General features: G+C 35.4%; 1 protein-coding gene across 2 annotated transcripts in view; it reads left to right on the forward strand.

Moving 5' to 3' along the window:
• The window catches only part of FBXL17 (F-box and leucine rich repeat protein 17), a 274,511-nt gene that overhangs the window by 68,790 nt on the left and 185,876 nt on the right, over window positions 1-19,845 (forward strand). The window contains exon 5 of one of the 2 annotated variants that reach the window (XM_068177456.1): window positions 18,024-18,131. The exons of the other annotated variant lie outside the window; for it this stretch is intronic. Within the exon in view, the coding sequence (XP_068033557.1) occupies window positions 18,024-18,131 (108 nt within the window). The remainder of the gene's footprint in view (window positions 1-18,023; window positions 18,132-19,845) is intronic. 2 annotated transcript variants of the gene reach the window in all.

The raw sequence follows: 19,845 nt of genomic DNA on the forward strand, positions 1-19,845 counted from the left end.
TTGAAAAAATTAGCATACATGTCATGTGCATATAGTCACTCTGACTGCTGATGAGAGTCCCAGCCTAGTGGGTGCAGTTGGTTTTGTAGGGTTTTTGTGTGTTTTGGTTTTGGCTTGTTTGTTTGTTGAGTTTACTTTTGCTTTTATGTTTGAGACTGATCTGCTTTCGCAATGGATTTCTAATTGTGATCTAGAGGAATATTTGACAGTTTAAGTCATTAAGAAGAGTGAAGTAAAGTCATTAAGAAATGTAAAAACCACTAAGCAAATTTGCTGCAGCCATGGCTGCAATTATGTTTTTCTCATTAAACCTTGATGTTCCTAAAATCTATGAGACTTAGCTAATTTTTCTAACTACTGTATGGAATGTATGGAAACATATAGGAGAGAGACCCATTGTGTCAGGAATTCTCACTACTTGCTTCCATAGCTGATCTCATTATTTAGAGGTGCTTGTATCTGTTTCAATCCAATAAATAGATTTCTCATACTTCTAATACTAGGAAGCTGAATTGCTGTGAAATTTGAAACCTTTTTTGAATTTCATATCTTTGTTACAAGTCTTTCCACACAACAGTTGTAGTTGTAATTATGCTTAAGTAATAGTTTTTCCTTATGTTGTTGCCTCTTGGTGTATCTCAGGTGAGAGATCAGATCTCTGATAAATGCTGTGCTCTCATTTGCTTCAATTCCCTGATTTTGGTGCCCCTTTTCTGTGTTTGTCTGGTGCAAAGATGAGTGAACAGAATTGCAAAGAGCTTTTACATATTTTTACTGAATGCATTGTGGAATTGTGTTCCTACTCTCTTCTAAAAGACGTTACCTATATACATTGTAGGACAGTTATTATAATCTGTGTTGATTATACTCCAGACTTCACCAGTAAAGTTTGTTGTGTTCTGCTTTTTGGGGATTTCACATCCTTTTTGATAAAACTCTGTAATACCTGTTTAAAGACTGTTATACAAAATCTGTTTGTTAACTGTTCAGTCCCCCCAGCTCAACTATTCTCCTTTCAGTTTAGTTCTTTGCTATCTCCATCATAGCTGTTTTTACTTTCCTGCCCTTAAATTGCTATATTGATTTCAGTCTTCCTCAATTTAATAATTTTTGTTGATATTCCATGAAAAGCATTAGTCACATAAATAGTTGATGTTGTAGCTTCTTCATCCATGAAAATCCCTCCAAAAAGTTGTAAAAATTACTGATGCTAAGTAGACCATGGCCTACTTCAGATAAATGTGTGCTTCAGGTTTTTCATTTGCTTCTGTGTCCTTTTTCTTTCCTTAAAATGTATCTGGTAATTGTTGGAATAATTTATACTAAGGAGGTCAGGAGAAGAGGGATTGAGTTAATAATAGCCAAACACTGTTTCTGCAAGTCTCATTTCAAGGCAATGAGACAAAAACTGCTAAGGGTCTAACTATCCAAGGATAAAGAAGCAAGGTAGGAGGTGAATATTGTCATTATCCAGCTGGTCATTCTGTTTGTTTCTGAAGAAAGAGGCTGCCAAGGAAAGTCTAAAGAAGCCTGAGGCCTGACTTATATTCTACTCATTCTGTAGAGGTTATGAGGATGGGAGAGTGAGTTGGGGATTGAAAAAGACAAGAAACAAAAATACATTTCTAACACCTTTCCAGGTATTACATTAGGAATAGGAATAACATAATTATTCTTCTGTTTATTCTACTTGTGTGTAGGGAGAACTTCATTGTTGCAGTCTCTGTCTCTATCCCCTGTCCCTCAACAAATAGAAAATAAAAATTGCTGATGCAGTACAACTGGAAGTCATTAAACAATGTACTTGGGCACTATTGGCAATAATTTGAGAGCCAGCCTAATTGATTGCTTTGCCAGAAGCTGGAAATGTTGAAGATGCATTGATTATGCAGAGCATTGGATATTGTATAGTTTGCTGTTTCCACAAAATTGCAGCTGATTTGTGAAGGAATTCATGAGAAGGTTTAGGAGTCAGGCAATAGTTTCTGTGTTTTTCAGTAAAGTAATGACTCATCTTCCCTTATTGATTTATATAGCTTGTTTTACAGCTCCAGCATAAAAACATTTCTTTCTGCTTGTAATTGTCATATTTTAGCATCATAGAAGGGTGAGGTGAAGGGTGTTACACTGGGAAAAATTAGAACAATCAGGAAAATACTTTTTTAAAATCTTGTCAACAACCCGGACTCAAAAAATTTACTTCATATGTCTGGGGTTTTATATATCTATTCACAGTTGGGATTATTTGTTTAAAGGTGTCTTGGTTTTAGGGTAGTCTTGGGGTTTGTTTAGTTAGATTTTCTGGGTTTTTTAAACCTTTGAATTTCTTAAACCAAAATGAGACTTTGTGATAATACTGTGTACTAGTTTTGCCTGGGTTAGAGTGAAATTCACAGTACCTGGCATGGGGCTGTGTTTAATTTTGTGCTGCAGACAGTGTTGATAACACAGAGATATTTTTGTTATTGCTGGGCAGGGCTTGCACTGGGCCAAACCATTTTCTGCTCCTCACCCCACCAGTGAGCAGGCTGGGGGTGCACAAGGAGTTGGGAGGAGACACAGCTGACCAAAGGGAAATTCCAGGCCAAATGGCATCATGCGCAGTATGAAGACGTAAATGGGTAAAGGTGGTTGGCCAGACCGCCAGTGTGACTTGCTGGTTTAGTTGTGAGCAACTGGTTTAGGTTTTTTTGCAAAATTTGTTTTCCTTAATTTTGATTTTTATTTTTAATTTTTTTTAATCTTATCTAAACTTTCTTTACTTAGCTCAAAAGTTCCTCACTTTACATTCTGATTCTGTCCCCCACCCCATAGTGTGAAGGATTCAGTGAGTGGCTGTGTGATGTTTAGCTGCCTAATGTGATTTTAAACCAAGACATAGTGACATATTTAGGCAAAGCTGAAGATGTTTCATATTATTTTTTTCTTTTTGCCCACTGTGGTGTTACATTTTAGTTAAACAGTATGCTCTGTCTCACTCCTGGAAAATGTACGGTTTATTCCAAGCCTGTGATCCTCCCCTGCAGTATCCCGTGTCTGTAATCCCATTGGCCCAATCTGTTCCGCACCCACTTTGAATCTCCCTGTTCAGTGTGCCAGGGGGATGAGGCTCTCTCTCTCTCTCTCTCTCTTAGCTGGCTCTCCTGGCCAGTGCTCTCTCAGTCCCTCTCTCCCCCTCTCCTTTCCCCCCTCACTCCCTTTTCCCCCTCTCCCTCAGAAACCATGCTGCCTCCCAGGGGTAGGACCCCCAATAACCCCTCATCTAATGAGCACCCTCAGAAGCCGTGTGGAATCTCCTTGCCTGCCTGCTGCTGCCAGAGAACTCACAGCTTGGGGGCCCCCCCCATGGACAACCCAGAGGGTCCCCCCAAACACGCTGCAACAACCCACTTCCTTGCTGCTTAGTTTTTGCGTTGGTTTGTTTTTTTTTTCCTTTCCTTTTCCATGGTCACCTAGAGATGTGCACCAGTTATGATCTTTGCTTACTGAATGTGCTGAGCTCTGGAAAAAGCAAGCAGGTGTTCATTTTTCTTTTCTTAAATCTTAATTGATGGACTTCAGCACCCTCTTGTGCTGGTTTTGCTGTTATCACACAGGCGACAGGGCTTCACACAAGCCTGGCAGCCACTGGGTTCTGCATTGGGGTTAATCAGGATTGTAGCCTGCTTCCAATAATAACTAACACAGCAGCCCTGCTTGGATTTCTCATTAGCAAGGTGCTGTTCTGAAATGCATGTATGCACTGATAGATCGATGTAAACTGAACAGGCATGCCTTTGGACAACATGTAAGGATAAAAATTATCACGTGTAACTCGTGTTCACATTCATATCGTCATCACCTAGTTGCTTCTAATACCATTTGTAATGTCTCAGCCGTGATTTCCTGGCTCCGTTTTAGGTTATGCCTTGATATGATTGCAGAAAGCAACATGCTGCATTTCTAGTTTTTGTATCTATGTGCACATGTTGAAGCTGTAGATTCTGACTCCTTTTTCTTCTGTGTCAGTAAGGTCCCTTATGGGATGATTTGTCTTCATATTTTAGTCTTTGGCCTTGAAATTGTAAAATTGTTTAATCCAGATGACAAAAAGGCAAATGGATGCCATTAATATGTTTAAGTGCCTCCCTGACTGTACTTCACTTGTTCTTACTGCTGCATATTCTCTGTTTCTTTTTGCCATCTGCATGCAGGCAGCCTCTTCAGAATTTAATAGATCAAAACTAGCAATGTAAATTATGACAGCCAGGTATACTAATGTATATGATTTTCTTACCAAACAACACCAAGAAATTCACTGGATGCCCATTCAGAAAAGAAAAAAATCAAGATTGCTTTGCACAACAAAAAGATCCTTCTTCTTTTGTGTTCTGTCAATGTACTTGATAAGAGGTCTGTTTAAAAAAAGTAATTCATAGGAATGTTTGTTATGAATAATTTGAGTATATAGTCTGTTACCAGCTATAAACACCTATTCTTTAATGCCTTCTGGAGGTAATTGATTTTCCTTGCTATTGTGGTTAGGACAAATCAAAAGTTGTGGGTGTTTTGTTTAGTTTGGGGGGTTTTTTAAATGTTTTTTTGGTGCAAGAATTAAATTACATGATGATTTCTATCTTAATGGTTTAAATTTCTGTCATTAGACATAGTAGTGTATCATTAGCAGCTAAACAAAGAAAGGTGTACAAGGACTGTACAGAACTTCCACTTGGTTTGCTTTTTTCTGGGTTAGAGATGATTATTTGCTAAAAATCTATAAATTAAATTTCCACAGAAGTATTTTCAAGGATGTGTGTATGTATCTATTCAATATCAACTTTTTTTTTAACCAAAGTGTGTGTTGGACCTGAGTCTTTGCATACATGCATATTAAAATTCTATTTTAGCAGCTTTATGGGGTTTTTTTCTTTATTGTTGCTGTGTTTGGAGGTTGCTCGTACCAGTTATGGCTGATATCAAACTGTGATTGTAATGAAGTAGTTAATCTCAGTAGTGAATGTGGAAGATTACCATTTTAATGACTAATTTTCCTGCAACTTTTCATTGTCGGCCAGTCCCATTCATGTAATAATTTTCACAGGATGTAACATGTTTACTTCCTACCATAAAATTTTATGTAGAACTCTGTACCAATTTGTAAATGTAGGGACAAGACTCTAAAGCTGCTGTGAAGAGAATCTTGATGTCCAGTCCGTTCCAATAATGCCTGAGCTGAATAGCCTGAGTGTCCACTGGCTGCAGTGCTGACTAGATCAGAAAGCATGTAAACAATTGCATTTCATACAAGTGTAAACCAGAGAACTATATTAAATCACATCCTCTTCCTATTCGTCTTTTCATCATGTCTGATGCATTTAAGTTTTTTAACTAATTCTCGCCTTAAAGCTGATTCTGCATCAGATTGATAGAATATATCGGTATCCTGCTTGATCAGACTAATGTAACAGAGGTTTATTTTAAATTAAATTACTGGTAATGCATGCAGTTGACTTAGTAAAAAAAAAAAATCTGTGAAGAAAAAAACCTCTTTGTATTGTTTCTTATTATCAAGAATTTCTGTTTTGAGAAGAACATACATAAATTAAAACCATTTCCACTTCTGTGCAGTATTTCTTATTTTCACTGATGGTACAGTGATTACACTTCCCAAGAGCATCTGAAATTGTGATTCTTTTGAAAGGTGTTTTAAAAAAATAGTCTCCTCCAGTTAGGATTTGAACTCCGGCTTTATCTGTTTTGTATGCTAGAATAGTAGGAAATATTACATATTTTTCATTAATGATATGTGAAGACTTCTAGTACTTGCAACAAGATGAATAAACGTGGGTACATAATACGTCTGTTAGCCAGTAATAGGGGAATAATACCATATCCATTAACCTATATTGTAAGGAATCTTTTTTTCCTGCACTTTTTTCTTTTTAGAAGGACTTTTCATAGAATGTAATTTTGTTTTAACAGCTTACAGTATCAAAAGGCAAACTTCAGGGCTGGTTAAGTTTACTAAATTCTCTGTTGTCCCTAAGAGACAGATTGAAATAATGTCAGTCAGTAACAGTATTTGTATCTGAAATTTGAGTGACATTCTGTGTTTTGTTTTCTCATTTGTTTTAAAAATAATGGCTAATAATAATAATGTGTGGTACCCAGGAAGACTAATGTGTAAAGGTTTTTGAGCAAGATATTGCTATTTTAAAAACCTCTTGTGGTATCCCAATGAATGGGTCCATTAAATGATTTGTAATTTTATGAGCTATAAAATGCTGTTTTTTAGATATTATTTTGATTAATGTAGTATTTTTCAGTAGTTACTGAAGTATAAGAAACTTTATAATTATGATATGATTTTCTTAGACCTATGCAGTTGTAGTCATAGTTCTTCTGTCTTCATGTTAACTTCTATTTAATGCAATATGCAGGAAATTATCTTGTTTTATTTCTTCTGCTGTTTCCTGTGTGACATGAGAGACCTGTTGGTGATTAAAAAGCTTCTTAATCCTGTGCTTCAGTTGGAACAGCATAAGCAATTTTAAGACTTTTTTTCTTCCCCCTACCTTTATATATGTATATTTCTTATGATTTGTACAAATGGTGACCATATGATTCAACTAGAGCCCACATAATCAGAACTGAGCAGTTCCCTCTATGAAATTTGTATTGGTGCATGGGGCAGACAAAATTTTTACCTGTGGCCTGTAGTGGAAAATTTGGGGAAATCTTGTCCTTCTATGCTTGTGAAAGAGGAAGAGGAGATGAATCTGTGAAATGTGGGATGCCATAGGATGGAGATATCTAGAGGCTGGATTGTAAGAAAGCTTTTTGGTATTTTTGCCAACTTTCAGTTTCTGCAGTAGCAATCTAGATAACTGCTGGTGGCAAACTTACGTAAATATTGCAGCTGATTATATCAGTTTTATGATGTCATACTGTATTTCCATTTTGTATAGCTAGTGTGTAGTTTCTAGTGTGAAACCTGAAAAATAAAACATGGTTAGTTGTTTGAAAAACAGATGCAATTGTGAAGATAACTTCACTATGGGTTGTGATATAGACTGAACTGTGTATACATCACTTTACATGAACTGTATTTATATATTTCCTTGTTTTTTCAACTGCTACAAGATTTTCCTCACTCATTATAATTACATGGTATCCTTATAACTCCCAAGAAGAGATTTGAACAAGGTTTTGTAACTCTCTAGTTCTACTAAATGTTGCAAGTGTCTTAACTTTATAAGAGAAGTGGTCACATTGTTTTAAAATAACCAACTGGTGGCCTTCTATGTTAAAGTGACTACGCCGTTGGACAGGGGAGGGGTTACAGATGTCATTTATCTGGACTTCTGTAAAGACTTTGACACAATTCCCCTACAACATCCTTCTCTGTTCAAATTTCAGAGAGATGGATTTGATGAGTGGACTGTTAAATGGGTAAGGAACTCGCTGAATGTCTCATCCAGAGGGTAGTAGTTATAAATGGCTCAGAGTCCTAATGGGCATCTGTGACAAGAGATGTCCCCCAGGGCACCAGTGTTATTTAGTATCTTCATTAGTGACACAAGTGAAGGGGTTCAATGCACCCTTAGCAAGTTCTCAGATGACACCAAGCTGAGTGGTGCAGTTGACACTCCTGAGGGACAGGATGGCAGCCAGAAGGACCTGGACAAGATCGAGCATCAGCCCATGGGAATCTCCTGAGGTTTAACAAGGTCAAGTGCTGGTGCTGCACCTGGGTCGGGGCAGTCCCTGGTGTCAGCCCAGGCTGGGGATGAACAGATTGAGAGCAGCCCTGCCCAGAAGGACTTGGGGGTGCTGTGGGTGAGAGCTGGACATGAGCCAGCCATGGGCACTCCCAGCCCAGAGAGCCAAGTGTGTCCCGGCTGCATCCAGAGCCCTGTGGGAAGCAGGGAAGAGAGGGGATTCTGCCCCTCTGCTCCACTCTGGTGAGACCCCACCTGCAGGGCTGCCTCCAGCTCTGGGGTCCCAGCACAGGAAGGACATGGAGCTGTTGGAGAGAGTCCAGAGGAGGCACCAAGGTGATCAGAGGGATGGAGCACCTCTGCTATGAGGAAAGGCTGAGAGAATGGAGTTTGTTTGGCCTAGTGAAGAGAAGGCTTTGCGGTGACCCAATTGTGGCCTTCCAGTACTGAACAGAGCTCACAAGAAAGATGGAGAGAGACTGTTCAGAAGAGCATAGTGTGACTGGACAAAAGGCAAGGGACTCAAACTTGAGAGTAGGTTTAGATCAGATATTAAGAAGAAATTCTTGACTGTGAGGGTGGTGAATCACTGGCAACAGCTGGCCAGAGAAGTTGTGGATGTTCCATCCCTGGAAGTGTTCAGGGTCAGGTTGCTTGGGACACTTTGCAGCCTGGTCTAGGGCAGGGTGTCCCTGCTCACAGCAGGAGAGTTGTGGGTAATCTTAGAGATCCTTTCCAACCCAAACCATTTTATGATAAGAGTATGTTTTCAGTCATATTTACTAACTCCTAAAATAAACATTTGATGCCATGGCATCAAACCTGGTTTTACTCATAAATTTATGGAGGTTTTGAAGGCTTAAGTAAGTACCAGGTATTTGCTGTCTCTGTGTGTGTGTGTTAGCCTCAGGTTACAGTGGCTCTGGTACCACTGTCATATATATATTAATGTTATGTAGATGTCACAAACTTGTATTATTCAATGAACTGCATCCTAGGAATATGATTATGTTGGGTAGATGAAGGGATCTGATTATAGGTACATCACTATCTATTAGTGTTTTGGCTTGCTTCACTTTTTTTATCACTTTCTTTAACACTTTGTTTCACTGAGGAAACTTAGACCTAGTGAAGAATGTGAAAAATATTTATCCCTGTAGCATACCACACCACAGTGATACATGTAGTTACTTTGCGTAAAAAGGGAGTTACAGTACTTCATACTGTTCTGTTTCTTTGTAATGAACAAAAGCTTTAATATATGAGAATCTGTCAGAAGCAATTGTTTCTGATTTGGTATTGTATGATAGCATTGGGAGTGTTGTCAAAGTTGGTATTTAAATTTTTCACATGAAATAAAAACATTGTGAGAATGATAGATTAGTTTTACCTATTAAAGGGATGTGATGACAAAACAAACTTACGCTACAGAGGTGATTGCAATTGCTACAGAGGTAATTTAATCAAAGGGACATGGATTTTTCAGATCCTTGACCAGGGAAATTAAAGGGTTTATTTAAGTATCTAGGAGGCCTTTAGAAGGTCATCAGAGTAACGAGGCAAATGAAATACATTTTTATTTGTGAATGCTCTTGGAGTTAACTGAGAGGATATAGACATAATAGTGTTTAATAGTTCTCATGACCACTATTCATATTCACTATAATAGTTCTCATCTCCACTATTTGTGAATATTAACCATGATCTTGTGAGGCCATTTTAGAAGGGAAACAGTATGAGCATAAAACACTTGTTACATGAATGTGTGCTGTAAAATAAACTTCCAGCCCCTTTAAAAACCTTGAAATTGTGGTAAACAGATACGTTTGCCTGAGTAAATGAATTTAATGGGAACATATAAGATCAAATTGCACAGAGGAAGTGAAAATAAAAGTTACTTTATTTTAAATATATTTCAGGTGGTAATGAGATTATTCTGTTAGGGTGAACAGCAAAGCTGTTGAATAAACTGGGGTTTTGTGAGTTTTTTTTTTTTTTTTTTTACTCATAATACGGAATAGGAAATATGCCTCTATAGCTCTGGAGGTATTAAAAGTCAAGATAATGCAAAGTCATCTTTTGTCCCAGAGAGAATGAATATTTTATTCATACACTTCTTAGACAAGGAGGAAATACTAAGCTGCTAGACCACTGAACCATGGGCCTATTTTGTGGTTACATGAAAATTTTTTCTTCCTTTGTATTCAGAATGGTACTAAATAAAAATACTTTATACATATTTCTTAGCATGTGGACACATTAGTCTTTTTGATTGAGTGTTGTGAAAGCAAAGGGGAATATTATTTTTAATTTTTAGAAATTATGGTGCATTCTTCTGCTTAAAAAATATGCTGAGAAACATGCATTTTTCCTATAACCATTTGTGAATATACAGTATTCCTGGTGTGTGACCATTGTTACAAAATTTATAATGCAGTGGTACTCTCTTTTTTATTTTAATTTTTTAATTTTAATTTTTTTGAAATTTTGTAGTCTATCAGGTTATGATATGTTCTCTTTGGTGAAAGATGTTTAGTTTTGGAAGCAGCATTTTCTAAGTCCAGAGTAAACATATTTTGATAATAAATTTTGTCTTTTGGGTGGAAGGCAGTATTTTATAAAATGAAGAATTGCTATTACAATTTCATTTGCATTTTTCAACAAATAAATTAGGGTGTGCTGATAGTCTTGTTTAATACAAATGCATGTAAACTGTACTTTAAAAAATTGTGAGATAATGGGAATCATAGATAATTTATATTGAGAATTTAGATTTGTTTTCTAACCCAGATATTTAAACCGGTTTGATGATAGAACAAGTCATCTTTTGATGCCTAGAATCATCAGTAACAAAAAGAAAATAAGATTAAAAAGTGATACTCTTTGCCACAGAAATGGAAGGAATACTTTGTGTGGCCTTTAACAGAGGTATTTAGAGTTCTGTATCTAAAAAATCATGTTGGAGTAATTAGGAATGATTTGTATACCCTTTTACTATTACCAAGATAAAACAGAAACACTGGTCTTGATAGCCAGTTGTTCAATCCTCTTAAAAACCAGGGAGAAACTTTGTAAATCCACATGCATTCTAAAAGGGTACCTTATAAAATTATGATTACCCTGAGTATTGAATTGAGTATACTGCAAAATTTTGGGGTTATTTTCATACTTAGGGTGTTTTAAATCAGTTGATGCTACTATTACATAGGTGATGAGGCCAGCTGGTAAATGTAATGTAAAATGATCCTTTTAACTCTTCAGAGCATACACTCTATCTTCTCCTCTTGTGTCATGGGCAGATTAGTGATACTAACTCCTGGAGTGATGCATAAGTATGAGAGTAAGGACAGCAATTCAATTCTCTTCACTTTTCGCCTCCCCTCAAATGTGAAGCTGGTGTAGTGAATTTTTACAAAATGCCTCAGAGTGAGTATATATTCTCATGAGGTCTGAGGTAGCAGGGGTGCACAGGACATCTAAATTTAAGTTGATCTTAAAATGCATACAAAGAAATTTTGTTTTTAACTTGTTTGTAAAAAATCACTTATGTTGATGAATTAATGAATCACTTTCAGTTAATAATGGAACATGTTTTGCAGCCATTAGTAAGCAGCATTTTATTTTATGAAAGACTACACATTGTAAAAAGATCTTTTTTCTAATGAAAAGGAACCACTCAAAATTATAAACTGAGATTGTGAAAAGATTGAAGATCTAACTGAATCATTAAAAAGTATATGTTAAAAAAATGGGCATCATTTCCTTTTCAATTTGTTTCCTTCAAAGATGCAGGAATAGAAATACTTATATTTTGCTTTTGGGTGCTCACAGAAGTTGGTAGTACTACTAGAACTTAAAGCTGTAAGTTTATGAATTTCTGTTTTGATTAAGTAAGTTGTTGAATTTACTGAAGGTGAAGAAATACTTTCTGGCAGTTAGTCAATATGAGCCTTGCCTTCTGCCGTTCACTAATGAAATTTGGATGTCCTAAGAATTTGAGCATGATAACAGATTATCTATGCCTTATTTTTGTCAGTGTTCTGTAATTGCAATATGGGGTCATGAATTAAATGCATGTTTGCCAATAATAATTACTTTGTCACAGCTTTTATGACAAATATAATTTAAGTTGGTGATTGTGGACAGCGGGCAGTATATCAGGCCTTTGAATAGGAAAAGTCCTTTGTAATTTAAGTTTTAAATAAATCTTTTAAACATAAACTTCATTTTGCACAATTTCTGCCTTTTGTTTTCTGAGGGAGGTATGGCAAAAGAGCCCTATATTTGTATATAGAAGTCTTTATTTGTTTGTATTTCTAACATAAGTTTGTGCTGAATTACCATTAATTTAAAATCAGTTTGGTTTATGTTTATGGTCAATCTAATAGTATAATGTATTCCTAAGAAATTATATTATTAAAATATTGTTAGGAACTGATGCTAACGAGTGCCCTGGTTAGTTTGGTGGAACCTTAGGACTAAATCTATAAGTAAATACTTTGAGTATTGCAGCTTCCTGCAGAAATTAATTTAAAACTGAAATTGAATTTTACTTTAATTTAAATGTGGTTAAATTGTAACAGAATTTACTCGTAATTTCCTACTCACAGGACTAGGAAGAGATGTATAATCTTAAAAATTTTAAAGTATATGTTTTAGTTTAACTGTGTAAAATTTAATACTATTCCACTGTAATATTTTGATCTTTCCTTTGACCCTAAAAAGTAGTTTTGAAAGTGTTAGTCAAAAGAGAGGCAAGGTAGTCTTTCCCATTGTGGGAAAGACACATTATCCGATAATTTTAGTACAGAGACAGTAAGGCAAATTTTAAGCTAACTAGGAAGTACCTATGTAAGTGCACACGTGTTGTAAAGCATCTTCTCTCAAAACTGTTACATTACTGTGTTTTTTTTTTTTAAGATGTTCATGTAATGATATTTAATTTCTTTCCTGCTGATAGAACTGTGGTAGTCTGACTGCTTTGGTTTACTGCATATAGATATTATTGTATATCAGCAATCTTTTTGCTTTGTATTTATTTTTTTGTATGTATTGCATACTTGTAAATTTAATTGAATTCACCTGTGATCTCAGTTCGTCCCTTGTAAATGCTTTTGCTCTGTGTGATTTACCTGCATCTCTTGAATTTAATGTATTCTAGAAGTCTTGGTAAAAAAGTGTTAAACCAAAACTATACCAGCGTTTAGGCTAACTGCACATGATTGTAGGTTATGGCATACAAGGATTTCAGGGGAGACAGACCAGGGAAATGCACACTGAGTATGTGAGACCTTAAACTGTATTGGAGGGTGTAGCCACATGCTTCATGCAGGGCAGGTTTCAGAGTGAGTGGCATGTGGGCCTCAATCTGTAGCAGATAACAATGCCTAAGTAAGGCAAGAAAGTTTTAGGACTGAACTGGCAGATGAGCTTTTTGCAAACTTAATCTTTTCAAATATAAACCTGAATTTTAGTAAGCCCTCACTGACTCTTTCCTTCTTCCTTTGGTGCCCAAATAAAGCTTGCTTAAGCGGGTGTCCAACAAAAATGGAGAAAAAATTTATGGAGTAAGGAATTGGGATAAAAAGGGTTTCTTCTACGATTAGTATTGCCTTGTGTAATGAATACTTAGCTTCATGACTCTTCTATATTTATGTGAAAGTATATTTTTACTCTAGCAGAGTTTATTCTTCTGAGGAATATTTTTGCAACTTTTATTTATGTATAGTGCATGGAAAAAATGCATATTAAGATCTACTTACAGACAGTGCAGTGTACTTGTTAAATAAAATAACATGGTATTCATTCTGTGCTAGTTGCTTTTTATATTCCTATTTTTTTTCAATTACTTCTGTTTGAGCTTCTGTAGGTGTTCATTTATTGTGAGGCTTTTTAGTTGGAATTTGAGTGGCTTTTATTGTTGCACCTCAGTCTTTCCTTTTGAATTATCATCTCTGCTTTTTCCTTTTTGCACTTTCATTTATTGAATAGAATGTAAAATAAACGAATACTTACAAAATCTAATTCAGAGTAGGCAAAATATTGAATTTATGTAGAACAATGCAGAACTGGAATTCGTATATAATAGGCTGCAATACATAAAAAGAAAATTATTTAATCATATCTCACTTATCATAGATCTTTTTGATAGGAGAAAAATCTGTGCCATTAGTTCCAGACCAGCGTATTTCCCATTCACAATGCTTTCGTGCATAACTTATAAATCTGTCCTCATCATCTTATATTACTTTTTCAAAGCAAGTCTAACATGAAGCAAGACACGATGAATGAAAGTCAGCGAAGGTCGACTAGACAATCCAATTACTAAAGATTCTTGGAAGAACAGTACTGTAATCTATAATAGAATTGTGTGTGAATTTCTGTCTTTGTTGACAAAGGTCATTTCTGTGGAACTGCTTTTTTTTATGGTAATCTAGTTTTAGATTGTGTTAGTCTAATCTGTTTGTATAATACATCAGAATGTCAGTTGTTTAAAAATTTGTTAGTTCACAGAAGTCATACTTATAATACAGATTTTATGTACCTGTTCTATCTCCTGAGAAGTAAAGATTTAATGTACAGCTACACATTGCATAGCAAAGAGGCAGTGTTAAGGTGCATAATCATTGCATACACATCACTGCTAATTTTCCATACTTTTCATCACTCACTTATTTTTCTTTCATTCTACTGCATAGACCATCTCTTGCTGGTGTAAAACACGTTCATATGGTAAAAGAGTTTACTATTTCTGGCACCTACTTCTGATAGAAATAGTGACCCAGGCTGCATTTTGGAATTAGTACAGAAGTTTAAGTCTGTATAGAAACCATTGGTGCTGGGCACTGCAGATGATGAATAAGAAGAAAGCCTAGTTAAGCAGAAGAATAGATGTTTCCAGTCTTAGAACCATCCTTGAACTTCAACTTTGTTGCTTCTGTATCATAGAATAAGTTAGGTTGGAAAAACTTCTGGGGTAACTAAGTCCAAGCTTTGACCAAACGTTTTGTCAATCAGCACTGAGTGCCATGTCCAGTCTTCCTTTGAACACCTTGAAGGACAGGGACTCCACCATCTCCCTGGGAAGCCCATCTCAATGTCTGATCACCGTTTCAGATATGGCTGAATTTTACCTACTTTTTATTTCCTTGATACAAATAGGTGTAATGAAAAAAAAAAACAAAACCAACCAAACTTATGTATACCAACATTGTATCATTATGATTTTGAGCCACATATAAATAAAGACTGATAGAATTTAATTGTCTGTTGTTCTAAATGAAAACTAGGTAATTTTACTTGACTGTCATTTTACATAGAAGTTTTAAATAAATTCCAAATCACTAAATGTCCTTGTTTTCCCCAAACCCTGCAAAAAAAGAAGAACAAAAAGGTGTAATATAAATTTTACCATTTAACCTTTTAGCAGATGTTTAGATTACAGGTATTTTGATCTGGTATTTCCATGCATAGTCTCTTACATTCATCTTAGGTGAAGCCATTTTAATGAAATTGCAAGTATGTGTGTATGTAAATATAGAAATACATATGTGTATGTTCTTTCCCAGCTAATACAATCATAGGAAAGTGGAGTCATATTTAAAGTGTTTCACCAAACAGAATATCAAGTGGTCTTCATTACAGGCTGTCTGAATGGGAAGCATGTTATTAAAAAAATCAATTGCTATAAATGACATAGGGTCTGAAAATGTAGTAATGAATTCCTAGATACTGGTGTAACAAAGGATGCTGAGAGGAAGTTACATTTGATTGAAACAATTTTTAGGGTGTTTCCCAATAGAAGTTGAAGTAATCTTCTCCAGATAGTGGAGTTTTATTGCCTGACAGCACAAGAAAGAAACACTGCTTTTTTATTTATAAGTCAAAATTTAAGAACAAGTTGTTTGCAGTAGCAAAATATGTGTCTAAACTACCACAGTAATTGTAAAGCGTAATCAGGTTATGTCACACTCCTTTTGACTGGAAAATGATGAGGCATAGAGAGGTAATGAAGAATCCTTTTCTGATTAAAAAGATGATGCATGTCTAAAAAGCTTTGAAAAGGTTCACTGCTAATCTGTAAACTATTTAGTATAAATGGTCATACTCTACTGTTATTAATTTTTATTAAAATTATTTTTTCCACAGGTTTTGTTTAGATTACAGAAAATACTATAGTATGGAAAGAAGATATTTTAAGACATAGTAATTTTATTATTTGCATTCAAAATGTCATTTTTCAAAGTCTTCATGCACCTAAATGTTAGCTATAAGTAAGAAATTATTTGTTGATTGAAATTTTAAGCTCTGTAATGAATTTGTGATATTAAGCATTTATGCTACTGATTTTTCATTACTACATTTTCTTGATAGGTAGGACAAAGCTGTCTGCAACAGAGAATTACACTTGAATCTTCTAAAAGGAGGGTAGACTAGGATTGTAATAGAGTCCTTCTCTAAGATCATTAGCTGAATCAGAGGTTTTAATTTATTTTCTACAGAGATAGCCTTTTTTTTTCAGCCCTGGTTTGGTTCTGGTAGCATCATAAGAACTGTACATTTCTAAGCCTTTGACTTGTGATAGGATTTGTCACAGGTTTTTGGTAATCAATATCTCAAAAAAAGTAATAGTTGTTGTGGCTGTGTTTAGCTGAGAGGAGTGTGCAAAAATAAAAATGTAAGGCTGCGTCAGATCGAATCGGAGAAGAAATTTCTTACTATAGTGGTTTGCTTTTGTTCAAGCAGGCAGACCTGAGACATGGGTCTCTGCTGATACCCTATGACCACTACCCAATTTGTGATTGAATCTGTTCAGCTGACCCTTTTTCCTTTCCTTTTGGCCTGTTTGCAGTTTAATTGGGTTCTAAATACACAATATGAAAAGGCTTGCCTTTTGCATATATTTGGCAGATGTGCAGCAGTAAAAATCTCTACTTGCTGAGAAATTGTTGCTTTGAGAAACCTGCACTAGGTCTCTAACAATTTTCAGTAACCCCAAAGCCATACAGCTTTTATAAGGTAGTGGGCCTATAAACCCATATCTCTGGGCTATCTTTTCAAAAGTTGTTCTGCCAGAGTCCTCACCAAGGTCACCATATGCTGCCAGGGTGCAGGAATGTGACATCTTGGGCAAGTTGGAGCTCTGGGTGATGGTGATCCAAAGCACAGCAGGAATAGTCTTCCTGTATGAATTCACCTGAGGCTCAGCTGTGCGCTACATATTTCAAAACTTTTTTTTTCTTTTCAATTCTATGGGACTAGGAAGACATCCATAATAATTCTGTATGTTCTCAGCATTCAGGAGTTAGGATTCCAGACACAGCGAGACATTCCTGAGCCGTGTAGCTGGAAAATACAGGCTTTGTCCCACAGTCTGTATATGGTTTTTCATTACTGCCATTTGCGCTGGGAATATATACTTCTCAGAGGAAAAAAAAAACAAAAACAAAAACAAAAACAAACAAACAAAAAAACCAACAAAAAAAAAACCCAAAAAAAACCCAAGGAAACAAACCTTACTTGCTTAAAGGAAGGTGTATAGGTGTAGTAAGTATTACATTCTTCACAAAGTTCCTTTTGAGAATTTAGTCTACTTAAAAGCAATGTATTTATACAACAGATTGTGTTTTATAGTTACTAAATTTTACCAGACAAACTTAATTTTACATGAAAAATAGTTGTATAAATAAATAAATCTCAATAATAAACTAGATAGCATCTCCATTTGGCTGATAACTGATACAGTGGTATATTGCCATGAGACTACCTAGTCTCATGTGAGAAACAGATGTAATATTATTTTTAAGTTGAGATCTTCAGTTGCTGTATTTTAGTTAAAAAGAAATACAAGACAAGACATATAAATTCAAGATAGCATACAATTCAAATTCTATGCAGCGTCAATGATGGGTATAGCAGGAGTCTATGGGATGACAATAACTAATTTGTTATATTTTCATTTTTGTATATAATTTATGAAAATAGTGGATAGAATTGTCTCTTGGGTTATTTGCACATAAATAGGATGACAGTAAGATCTGAATTTGTGGCTATCAGCTCTTGCCTTGTGTTTCTTTTTTCTCTGCCTCTGCCAGAAATATTTTTTCTTCTTAATTTTCATGTATATATGTCTGTGCATATCTATGCAAACTGTGCAAACCCAATAATCTCTCTCAAACTCTTGAAACAAATAATAGTAGTGGTAATAATAGTACTAAAAGTCTAAATGAGCTGCTTGCCAATGTTACATAGAAATTTCTTAAGCTGTGTTAAGTATGTGCTTATATCACCTATTCAACTGTTACCTGTTTATCTTTTCTGTAGGTGACAGATCAGTCAGTGAAAGCTTTTGCTGAACATTGCCCTGAGCTGCAGTATGTTGGTTTCATGGGCTGCTCTGTTACTTCAAAAGGAGTCATTCACCTCACCAATGTAAGTATCATAACTACTTTCTGTTAGTCACTAGTGTTTTGGACGATAGCCATGTCATAGTTATCAGCCACGATAAGATTACGTGTATGATTAATAGCACTGACATAGACAAAAACATGATTAAGTGAGTGAACTCTGTATTATTTAGATTTCACTGTATAAAAACACTTTACCAAAAATATATTTATGAGATGATACATTTTCTCAAAAGTAACAGTGATGTTCAGGTCAAAACTCTTTAAAATGTGAAATTGCAGCTGATTCCATCGCAAACAAAACAAAATTCCATTTTAAAATGCAAAATTCTAATCACAAGAGATTTAGACAGACCTCTAGTTGCAACAGTGTACCCCCAGTGTACATACATTTTGACTATATTCATCTTATTTGACATAGATAGTGCGACAGATGCATTTCTTTCCTTTTTCTTTTGCATAGGAGGAGTGAGTGATGTGTGGAAAAACTAACTTGAGTGAATCTGCAGAAAGTAATTTAAGTTTTCAGTAAAATTGATGACTTGAATGAGGTGGACAAACACCATCTAATTAAAATATGTAACTGAAAGTAAATCCAGGGATCATGCAAATATGAAAATGGTTAAAGAGATCTTGAGGTAGGAAGTAGAGAGCATATTTAATGAAAATGGAGTGTGACTGGTGACAGCAAAGGGTTTTTTGATGCGGCTGTGAAGGTCTCCTGTTGTTATACAGAACCATTCAGCATATCTGTAAATTACTTTCATAATTTTAGAGCTGCTTAGCTGAGACTACAGAAGAATTGAAAACATTTTGGAACACATGCAAAAAGAAATAAGCCAGGGAAATTAATTTGTATGGTAAAGCTATAGGACCTCAAAGGATGCCATTTCGAAATAACTGCATATTAAAGTGATGAGTAAAAGGTGTGCATGTCTGTTGGAGAAAGAAATTATACAAATATTTTCATATCCTATGAGAACTACCTATATATAACTACAGGTTATGTTAATATATACAGCATAAATATAGGAGGTACAAAATTTAAGCATTTTACATAGACAGGGTATGTAGTCCAAGGCGTTGTGGGAAATTTCCACAGAGATCATTTTCAGCTAGATGTTTTGATTACTGCATTATTCTGACCTAGATTTATTGAGTATTTAATAGATGTTAGATGTCTTATCCTTCAACAAAATTACTTTATAATCACATTTGTTAGATTGAAGAAGAGTCAAGATCTTGATGTTTTATTAACGTGTTTCTGATTTTCATGTGTTTAATAATAATAAATTATTAGAAATCCTGATTTACATTGGAGTGACCCTGTTGAATGTAGTCCTTCAGAAAATATATAAGATGGTGCTTAGACTTCTAGTATGTAATTACTTTGTAAGTAAGTGGTGCATGTTGGGACTTGAGATTTAGGTATTTCAGTTTCTTTCCGTCATGCTGTATCTGTACAACTTCTGTAGGCTGTGATTACTGCAAAGACTGTGATGTGATAACACTGAAAGTTAGGGATTGCTTAACCTAGAGAAGGATCAAGGGAGACCTTATTGCAACCTTTCAGTACCTGAAGGGGGTTTATAAGAAAAATGGGGAAAAACATTTTAGAAAGACCTGTAGCAAGTAGTAGCATTTTCTGCTGCATCTGTTTTTCCCAGAATTGATTTGTTGATGACGTAGTTTTTTGTTCTAACAATCTGTGGTTGGTTTTGTGTTGAGTACTTAATTGG

Source organism: Anomalospiza imberbis, chromosome Z (assembly GCF_031753505.1).
Source record: "Anomalospiza imberbis isolate Cuckoo-Finch-1a 21T00152 chromosome Z, ASM3175350v1, whole genome shotgun sequence".
NCBI lineage: Eukaryota > Metazoa > Chordata > Aves > Passeriformes > Viduidae > Anomalospiza > Anomalospiza imberbis.